Genomic DNA, 9,844 nt, shown 5'->3' with positions numbered 1-9,844 from the left:
TGCAACATTTCGTCATCCCAACTCTTCATATAGAATGACTAGCGAACTTCTACGAATTAGAGTTTATGGTTACATTAAAAGCAAGTACTCCTTCCGTTTCAATTTAGATTTGTATTCCAACATATTTGAGGGATCTAAAAGCTCGCTCTTAAATCTCCGTCTTAATTTGTATTTAATAAATATGTAATTTATAATTTTGTGAATGATAATGACTTGCTAAAAGATCAAGTTATATTGATCACAATTAGTATAAAATAAATTATCTATATTGTCAGTATAATATTTATTTGGCCAGACAACTTCCTAATTCACTAAACAAATAAAGGATTTAGCAATAATTATTTAGTGGTATAAGTATAATTATTGATATATTATATTTAGTGGAAATAATAAATATGGGTACCGACACTTTAATTATATAAATACGGCTAAAAGATGTAGCGACTTTGGATAAAATGATATCAATGTAATTATCGCTAAATGTTTTTGTGATAAACAAATATTATCCTTAAAAAAATCTATTGTTACTGAATATTTTTCGTAATAGTGATTTTTTTAAATGAAAGAGGGCCAATGATTATTTTGTCACGAGAAAATAGTGATTTACAAGTTTTACGTGCTATAGAAAAAAACAAACTACAACAACTCTGTTGTGTTAGAAAATTCCAACCAAACAAAAAAAAAATTAATTATAAAATGACCAAGACTTCTCTTAGAATAGAATTCCATATTTATGAAAAAAATTAATTATAAAATGACTAAGACTTCTCTTAGAATAGAATTCCATATTTAGGACCACCATAGGGTGACAACATATACACGCAACAAATGAAAATGTAATGTTTCATATTTTAAATTAGGAAAATGTTTCTATGAGTTTAGGCTACTTGTGTTTTGTTGGATGCCTGCAATCAATTGTCATTAAGCTGCTATTCACTTCATATTAAAATTGTATCTTTTTAATATTTTACAAATTTTAGGCAGGCCACAATCAAAAACACATAATGCGGATGCAAGGAATCAAACCTGAGTGTCGTGTAAGTTTCATGCATACATTATTGCCACTGCACTATGGGTCTCCATAGATTTTTAGGGTATTCAAAATTTTATATATATCAATATAAAGTAAGATTTGAACTTTATATATATAATTTTTCGATGAAGGGTGTTTAACTGGACACCATAATACTACCGCAGCTTTGCCCATGAACTTATTTTAAGTGTATTTTAAAGTCAAAGTAGCTTTTAAGTACTTTTTTAGTGTTTTCTTTTTTTTTTTTTACCCCCATTTTGGAGTTTTTTAGTGTTTGGGTAAATTGAAAAGGTGCTTATAAACACTCGAATTTAAGCTAAAATAATAAAAATTAGTTAGAATTTCTAACTTATTACTTATAAGTCAAAAGGTCAAAAGTCAATTCAAACATGCTTAATACAGTCGTAGGCGAAATTTTGAATTTAAATTTTATGGATTCTGAATTTTAAGACCACGACTTAAAGTACTAGTAATAATTGATTTCAATCTGAGATAAAACTCTCCCTACTAAAGACGATTTCTTTATATACATGCATAGAGCTTGAATCTGAGATCTCTGATTAAAGATGGGAAAATAGCTAGTGAAATACTTACCACTGTAATATAACTTGTAGTGATAATAAAACTTATAGTGTGGCCCATGCACGTGCACTTATTTTGGAAAAATCAAGATTAGTTTTATATACACCTCAAATTCTTACTAGAACCTGCCAACCACATACATATACGTACATGAAACATGGTTTTCCAGATATTATGTCCCCTATTCAATTCACTTCTTAAAAAATTTGCCTATATATATGTACACATCTTATATTAGAATAAACACCTAAAGATAAAACTCCTAGCAAGTCCCATAGTACAATATAATATGACAACACAATTAGTACCACCACAATATGTTCATGAGCTAAGGACTCAAAAAAAGAGCAATGTGGCTAACCATTTGGAGCCATGGCTACAATTGGAAGGCAAAGTGGTGTTTGTCACTGGTGCATCGGCGGGGCTCGGCCGCCAATTTTGCCTTGACCTAGCTAGGTCCGGTTGCAGAGTCGTGGTGGCTGCTCGTCGGGTGGATCGATTGAAGTCCCTTTGTGATGAAATTAATACAATGGCTAGTTCAAATCCTCATTTGGTTAGAGGGATGGCTGTTGAACTTGATGTTACTGCTCATGCTGCAACTATTGAAGCATCGGTAAAGAAGGCTTGGGATGCTTTTGGTCACATTGATGCTCTTATTAATAATGCTGGCGTTAGAGGTACATAACAAAGTTTATACGAACAAAATGTATGTGTTTTTAGTTAGTAAAAATTAAACATTAGATCTGACCAACTATTCATCCTACTTCTTCTACGTTTTTGATAACCCATCTTTGTGTCAGTAGAGTAGATTTGTGAATATTGAATATTAAATCATTCCACTTTTAATAATTTTCTAACACAGAATGCTTTTAACTCCATACATATATTTTGTGTTTATATATAGGTGGAATAAAATCTTCAGTGGATATTTGTGAGGAAGAGTGGGAAAACACTTTAAGGACAAATTTGACAGGATCTTGGTTGGTTTCCAAATATGTTGGAAGACAAATGCAAGCTTCAAAAAAAGGAGGATCAATTATTAATATTTCATCAATTTCTGGTTTAAATAGAGCTTTAATGCGTGGGTGTATTGCTTATAGTTCCTCCAAGGCTGCCATGGATTCTATGACAAAGGTTATAATTAATCTAACGTAAATAGAAAAAAAAAATTATGGTTCGTTTGGTATGAAGAAAAAATATTTTATTTTATTTTTTTGCAAAAGTAAAATCATTTTTAGTGTTTGATGGTAAGAAAATACTTTTTCACTAAAAAGGGAAAAAATGACTTCTCTCACTTTTGAGTGGAAGTCATTTAATTTTCCTAGTCAATCAACTTATTAAGTGTTAACTTTATATCATTGCGCTTTACCTAACACGTAGATATTATGATCAACTTTTAATACTCAAAATTTTAATGGAAAGCTATACAATTTGCTATAATTGTTATTAATCTTTTTAGAAAATCATTTTTGAAAAATGATCATATCGAACACCTATCCCTAAGTCTTTAAATTGTATAAAAGGGGGAAAAGTTGAAATCATACTAACTTTCTCTATGAAATTTGCAGATAATGGCATTAGAATTGGGAGAACACAATATTAGAGTGAATGCAATAGCTCCAGGGCTTTTCAAATCAGAGATTACTGAGAGTTTAGTGAAAAAAGATTGGCTCAAAAATGTAGCAAAAAGAAGTGTTCCACTAAAAACATTTGGTACAACTGATCCAGCATTGACTTCACTAGTGAGATATTTGGTCCATGATTCTTCCAACTATGTATCTGGCAATATATTTATTGTTGATGCTGGTTACACACTACCTGGCTTTCCTATCTTTTCCTCTCTTTAAGTTACGCCGCTATCTCACTATAACAATCATTTTCTATATCGATATTTTGCTATAATAGTTGATTTTTTTGTGGAAGTAACCGAAAAAAATCCAGGAAAATTAATGATGCAGTTATAAAAAGTTTTACAGTGTAATATATTGTTTTTTTTGTTGTTGTTGTAGTTGTTATTATTGTTGTTGTCATCTATTTTAAAGAAATTATTATGAAATGTTTCCTTGTATGTACCTTTTCTTGAAATATAATAGCAAGGAATTGAATGTGAATGGTCCCTGGCTAGATATAATTGCCTTTTAATGTGAAGGACCTCATGTCTTTGAGTGACAGTGAAAATTGGACAGATAGGGTGGCTGAAACATATTAGTAGCCTAAATCCAAATTCAAATAGAAGTCGTAAATTTTAATTTTTTTTAATGAAGTTTTATTATAATCAATCCATTTAATCTTTTTTAAGACATATAGTATCATAGATTTGTCAACTTCTAATACTTCTTTCTGCTTTATATGAAAAGTTTATATTTTCATATTAAAAAATATATCTTATAACCTATTATTACTTTAAAAATAAGGCCCCTCAAATTAGGAGGCCTAAGGCTAATGCCTTTTTTTTAGGCTTGTCGAGCTGCTCCAGGACCGCTAAATTCAAATATATCGGGAAGATGAGATTCTTGTAGATACGCCGATGTGGGATTATACAAAATTTGATAAGATAAAAACTGATTATATTTGCCTGAACATGCATGGGCGGAGTTACTAGGGTACCACAAAGTAGTTTTCTTCAAAAAATTAAATTGTATATACATCGATTGTCCCTTTTTTGATATAATAGTTTAGTAAATGATCTTTTTTATTTGGCAATTTATTAGCGAGCCAATACTCTTTTGCATCAATGTATGCAACCCAATTTACTGCTGAGAGAGGACTAATCCTCTCATTACTAGAGACAGCTGAAAATCTTATGAAAATTATATTAGACTATGCATGGACTAAATTTTATATGATTTTGCAAACATTTAATGTTTTATCATAAAGTTGAATAATATATGATGAAAAGTCGTAACTGAATCTAATATTTTCCAGAAGGATAATTTTCCAAGACTTCTAAAAGTATTGGGTCCCTGGAATTGCCTTTTAATGGGAAGGAACTCATGAATCTCGTTTTTGAGTGGTAGCTTTGTTTAATTTTATATATATATATATAATGACTCAATCATTAGTAATTGAATTCTAAATTTAAATTTTTATACGTATTTAGATACATAATTTAGCCGACAAAAGGTATTGAATTATGCAAACTTGTATCTTGAAGGTCTATGCAACCATTATTAATATTTCATCAATTTCTGGTTTAAATAGAGCTTTAATGCGTGGGTGTATTGCTTATAGTTCCTCCAAGGCAAAGGTTATAATTAATCTAACCTAAATAGAAAAAATATATATATAATTAGTACTTAGATATTACGGTTCTTTTGTTACTAAAAGGGAAAAAATGACTTTTCTCACTTTTGGGTGGAAGTCATTAAATTTTCCTAATCAATCGACTTAAGTGTTACCTTTATATGAGGGCTTTAACTAACAGATAGATATTATTAACTTATAATACTCAAAATTTTAATGGAACACTATACGATTTTCTAAAATTGTTATTAATATTTTTAGAAAATTGTTTTTGAAAAATGACGTATGTTGTACCAAACATCTATCTCTAACTCTTTAAATTGTATTAAAGGGGATGTTGAAATCATACTTTCTTTATGAAATTTGCAGATAGTAGCATTAGAATTAGGAGAACAGAATGTTAGAGTGAATGCAATAGCTCCAGGGCTTTTCAAATCAGAGATTACTGAGAAATTAGTGCAAAAAGATTGGCTAAAAAATGTGGCAAAAAAAACTATTCCACTCCAGACTTTTGTACAACTGATCCAGCATTGACTTCACTAGTCAGATATTTGGTGCATTAATCTTCCAACTATGTATCTGGCAATATATTTATTGTTGATGCTGGTTACACACTACCTGGTTTCCCCATCTTTTTTTCTCTCTAAGTTATATAGAATCATTAAGTACGATCAAACTTTTTTATAACAATTATCTTTTATTACGATATTTTGTTATAACGGCTTTCTTAGGAACCGACTTGTCATGTTACGTACATGATAGTATATGTTCTCTAGCACCAAATGATATCCCAACAAATGACACATATATAGAAAGGTTTTATTGTGTATTATATTATGATTTTTTGTTATTGTTGTTGTAATCTATATCAACGAAACTATTATGAAATGTTTCCTTGTATGTACCTATTCTTGAATTATAATGAGATAAGTGTTGTAGATATGTAGATGTGCGATTATACAAAATTAGATAAGATAAAAAAAATGATTATATTTGTCAAACATGCATGAGCGGAGCTTTGAACCGAAGCAGATGTTGCCCATGAATGGTCTTTTCCTTTGTGAACATGCCCATAGGAGTACTACATGCAAGTTGGTTTTCTTCGGAAAATTACATTCTATATATACCATCAAAATTATTCTTATGTATGTGAAACTATGATGACTAAAAGTCTTGGAATCATTATAGAGGTCATGATCAAGTTCGGATTAGAATACATATGTAGGAGCATTAGAAAATATATTATTCTACCACCACATATTGTACTCCTCCATTAATTCTTAACTAGAAATCTGGAATTTAAGTCGTGGGAATCTCCTTTGATAGGGAACGGTTCCCCTACCCTTCCTTAAGTGAAACTTTCCGGCATGAATCTAGATTAACCAGGATGAAAAATCCAAAAAAGAAACATTTAAATTTACACAAAGCATGGCATAAATAATTAGAAGCCACACAAGTTGCTTGATAGAACACTTAAGCTGCATAATTAAATTCAACTTTTGTATTCCTATTCATATTTGAAATACAAAAAAGTTCCAACGTCATGAAAATGCAGTTATTCTGTGCAAATTGCATTTCAGGGCATGATTTCTATGAAGAAGAAAGCAAAAGCAGGCTAATGTTCCAACAGGAAAATCATGTATAACTTGGGCAACATTTCAAAACGCATGCGTTTCTTAACTAGACGAGAGTCATGACTGATGCTCCTCCACATAATTGTCTTGCAAACGCGAAGAAATGATTCATCGAGGCTTATTTGCCAAAGGCCTATTATAGTTACTGGGTCTCATTTGAGGATTTCTAACGCCACGACCTTGCTTGGGGATCTCGTGCAACTTCATCACCTGAATCGCCCTCTGCCTCTTGGCTGAAGAACAATTAATAAGGAAATATCATCTGATTATGGTCGAAATGTTTTGTAGTGCATGAGTTATTTAATTCTACGCGCTATAAGAAACCAAACTAACCATTTTCAGCTTCTTGGTAATGCTCTTGGAGCTTTCGCTTTGTGGCCTCAAATTTCACATGTTCTTCATCCTGATCAGGACATTTCAGTTTCAAATACAACGAAACAATGAACTATTAATTAGCAAAAATCGAAGCTTTACATGAAATAGAAATTGACTCCCTTCAAATACTCACATTTTGTTGAGTAGGCACGAGCCTCGTTTGAATTTTGCTTTTGTCAGATTTCTGCTGGAGTTTCATTTCATGATCATTGTTGAGCTTCCGTTCGAGTGTTGGTTTAGTTGGTCTTCCACGCCCATAATTGCCTCCGGGAGGCTTGTTTGGTTTGACAAGTGATGTTTGTTTCTTTTTTTGCTCGTCCTTCTTGTCCTTTCGGCCACTTTCATGGTTCTTGTTGGATACCGCGCTTCTTAAAACATCTGAAAGAAAATCCCTGATCAGAAAAAGAACCGAATAGAAAAGGCTAGACTTAACAATTATAAGGACGAAAAAATTCTACTCACTTCCATCATCATCCATGCCATCGAAGATCTACATTTGATATATCGTGAATGAGGAAAACGAGTCAGTGTCATGAAGGCAAAGATAAAAGATTTTGTAGAAGAAAGGGAAGACGTTAGGCATACTTGTGACAACTCGATTGAGGTGGTCTGAGTAGAAAGAAAAGGTAAGTCCTCCAAGGGCGGGGAAGGAAGTCCCTCCTCCTCTCCATCAACAACGAATGCTTTCGTAGACTCAGGGTTCCTTTCTGTACCAATAATTTCACAACACACCACATTAGACTTCTACAATGACCGTAAACATAGAATTCACAACACTAAATTTTGAAGGAGGACCTGTAAATGCTGCTCGAGCATCCACCCACTCTTTTACCATATACATCCAGTCCCTGTGATGCATGAGAAATGAACAAACATAAACATAAAGCCAGTTCTACACAACGACACTCGTTTAATTCCCATATCCATATAAGCTAATTTAAGTCATTGTATGGGAACAATCAATGTTTCTACACAACGCCAGTTCCATAACCACAATCAAACAGAGGAAACCGCGGTATCTTACAAAGGAAATACATTTTAGGAAACAATGGATGTACAAATCCAAGAAAAAAATAAGATACTTCATAACATATTGAATTGGAAATTTCTCTTTTTCGTGCAACAAAACTCATATTGGCAATGATGTAAGGGTTTATATTATAGTTCAACAACAATAAATAAAGAGTTACATACTTGACAATCGTCTTGACCAGATATCGAATATTCTTTGAGTTGTGCCTTTTGAGAGCATAAACAGACTTCCCAATTTCTGTTTCCTGATATAGAATAAAAACGTTGAGTACGAATTGCTGATAAAAGAAATTGCATATCAAGCCTATACATTGGACAAAGACCAAACCTGAAGAGTCTCCACAGACAAAGCCATCAGTTGAAGCCTCCTTAAGCTCTTATATATATTCGAATCAGACTGTCAATAGAACATAACACTATCAAAATCTTACAACTGAAAGACCCCCGACTCAAGCAAAAACATTTTAAAGCAAAAAAAAGGAAACTAAATGGCATCTGATATCCACATTGTTACATTAGACTAACTACAATCATGTGTCTAAAAACATCAAGAAAACATGTACAAAACCAACAATAGCAAAAATAGTTCAATTGAAATTAATCAAAAATAATTCGATTGTGATATGAACCTCGTTTTGATTGTTATCGATGATTTTTTTGATCGATAGAACCTCCTTAACAACTCGAGACTCTTCCTCTATCTCATCACTCAATGCCTCAATTTCCGTCACACTCATTTCACCACTTTTCCTTTCTTTAACATCACAACCTTTAAACTCTCTAACAAACTCATTTTTACACTTTCTTGTACCCTTATCACCATCAACATCAACAGTATTTGCTACTACTTTATCAGCATTTGGTACAACATTTTCAACATTGTCACAACCAAATCCCCTAAATGAATAAAGTAGCTCAGTAATTCTATCCCTTCTCAATTTAAACTCTTTTGGGTGATCTATAGCTGCCACCCTTACAGCAAACTCAAGAATATCAAATACATTTGAGTTTGCTGACCCAAAAAAGTCCCTCCATTTACTAAGTTCCCCAGAAATATTTGTCATGATTGTGAATCAAGAACTTTCTAAACAACAACCCCAGGTAAAAAGATTAACTATCTATAACACAGAGAGTAAAAAGTCAATCTTTATCCAATCTTGATAGTACCCAAAAACTAAAAATTGGATTTTTGATTAAAAAAAAAGATTTGACTATCTATAACACCAACAGAGTAAAAATTCAATCTTTGTCCAATTTTAATAATACCAAAACACTAAAAATTGGATTTTTGATCAAAAAAAGGAAAAAAGATTAACTATCTATAACACCCACAGAGTAAAAAGTCAATCATTATATAATTTTGATAAATAAAAATTGTATTTGATAAAAAGATTAACTATCTCAAGTTCTCATCTGAATCTTATTGTTAGTTACCAAATTAAGTACAATAATCAATGACTTGATTATACTAATATATGTATAAAGGTAACTTCATAAATTATAAAATTTTGGATAAAGATTGAATTTTAACTCCCTCGGTTCCTTTTTAGTTGTCAAGATTTTCTTTTTGAGAGTCGAACGATATTAACTTTGACTAATATTAAAATATCGAATTAATAATCGAATTAATGTAATTTAATTTAGCTTTAAAAATTGGTCAAATTGAATTTCGAAATGCACAACATGACAATTAAAAAAGAATAAGGTATATCTCAAGTTCTTATTTGAAATTTATTGTTAGTTACAAAATTAATTACAAAAATCAATAACTTGATTATTTTAATAAATATATAAAAATTAACTTCATAAATCATAACTATTCTTTTAGTTTTGGAAGACATTTAAATTTGTGTAATGTCAATATATATAACTTCATAAATCATAACAATCACTCACACAAGAAAACAAAAGGTCCACATGTATGATGACACCATTAGAGTAGTAA

The 9,844-nt window shown here is 31.3% G+C and overlaps 2 protein-coding genes across 2 annotated transcripts; one reads left to right on the top strand and one right to left on the bottom strand.

The window, feature by feature from the left end:
- The first annotated feature begins 1,825 nt into the window (after positions 1 to 1,825).
- Positions 1,826 to 3,894, top strand: LOC129876331 (uncharacterized). Its single transcript, XM_055951741.1, has 3 exons — positions 1,826 to 2,292; positions 2,520 to 2,749; positions 3,184 to 3,894. The coding sequence occupies exons 1-3, from the start codon at positions 1,905 to 1,907 to the stop codon at positions 3,460 to 3,462; spliced, it is 897 nt and encodes a 298-aa protein (XP_055807716.1). The 5' UTR covers positions 1,826 to 1,904; the 3' UTR covers positions 3,463 to 3,894.
- A 2,446-nt stretch (positions 3,895 to 6,340) lies between these two features.
- LOC129876761 (probable mediator of RNA polymerase II transcription subunit 26b) lies at positions 6,341 to 8,963 on the bottom strand. Its single transcript, XM_055952258.1, has 10 exons — positions 8,529 to 8,963; positions 8,228 to 8,296; positions 8,062 to 8,144; positions 7,663 to 7,715; positions 7,453 to 7,574; positions 7,330 to 7,357; positions 7,229 to 7,245; positions 7,001 to 7,195; positions 6,826 to 6,937; positions 6,341 to 6,725 (listed from the first exon to the last, which is right to left on the bottom strand). The coding sequence occupies exons 1-10, from the start codon at positions 8,961 to 8,963 to the stop codon at positions 6,601 to 6,603; spliced, it is 1,239 nt and encodes a 412-aa protein (XP_055808233.1). The 3' UTR covers positions 6,341 to 6,600.
- Positions 8,964 to 9,844: the final 881 nt, after the last annotated feature.

The sequence above is a fragment of the Solanum dulcamara genome, chromosome 12 (assembly GCF_947179165.1).
Source record: "Solanum dulcamara chromosome 12, daSolDulc1.2, whole genome shotgun sequence".
NCBI lineage: Eukaryota > Viridiplantae > Streptophyta > Magnoliopsida > Solanales > Solanaceae > Solanum > Solanum dulcamara.
This window is presented reverse-complemented; position numbering and strand designations above follow the sequence as displayed.

Bases quoted from the DNA above. Each gene is read 5' to 3' on its own strand.
- LOC129876331 (XM_055951741.1), top strand. From the start codon at position 1,905: ATGACAACACAATTAGTACCACCACAATATGTTCATGAGCTAAGGACT. The intron at 2,293-2,519 runs GTACATAACAAA...GTTTATATATAG, and splicing joins TAATAATGCTGGCGTTAGAG to GTGGAATAAAATCTTCAGTG. The intron at 2,750-3,183 runs GTTATAATTAAT...TGAAATTTGCAG, and splicing joins CCATGGATTCTATGACAAAG to ATAATGGCATTAGAATTGGG.
- LOC129876761 (XM_055952258.1), bottom strand. From the start codon at position 8,963: ATGACAAATATTTCTGGGGAACTTAGTAAATGGAGGGACTTTTTTGGG. The intron at 7,716-8,061 runs GTATGTAACTCT...CATGCATCACAG, and splicing joins CTGGTCAAGACGATTGTCAA to GGACTGGATGTATATGGTAA. The intron at 7,575-7,662 runs GTCCTCCTTCAA...TTATTGGTACAG, and splicing joins TGCTCGAGCAGCATTTACAG to AAAGGAACCCTGAGTCTACG.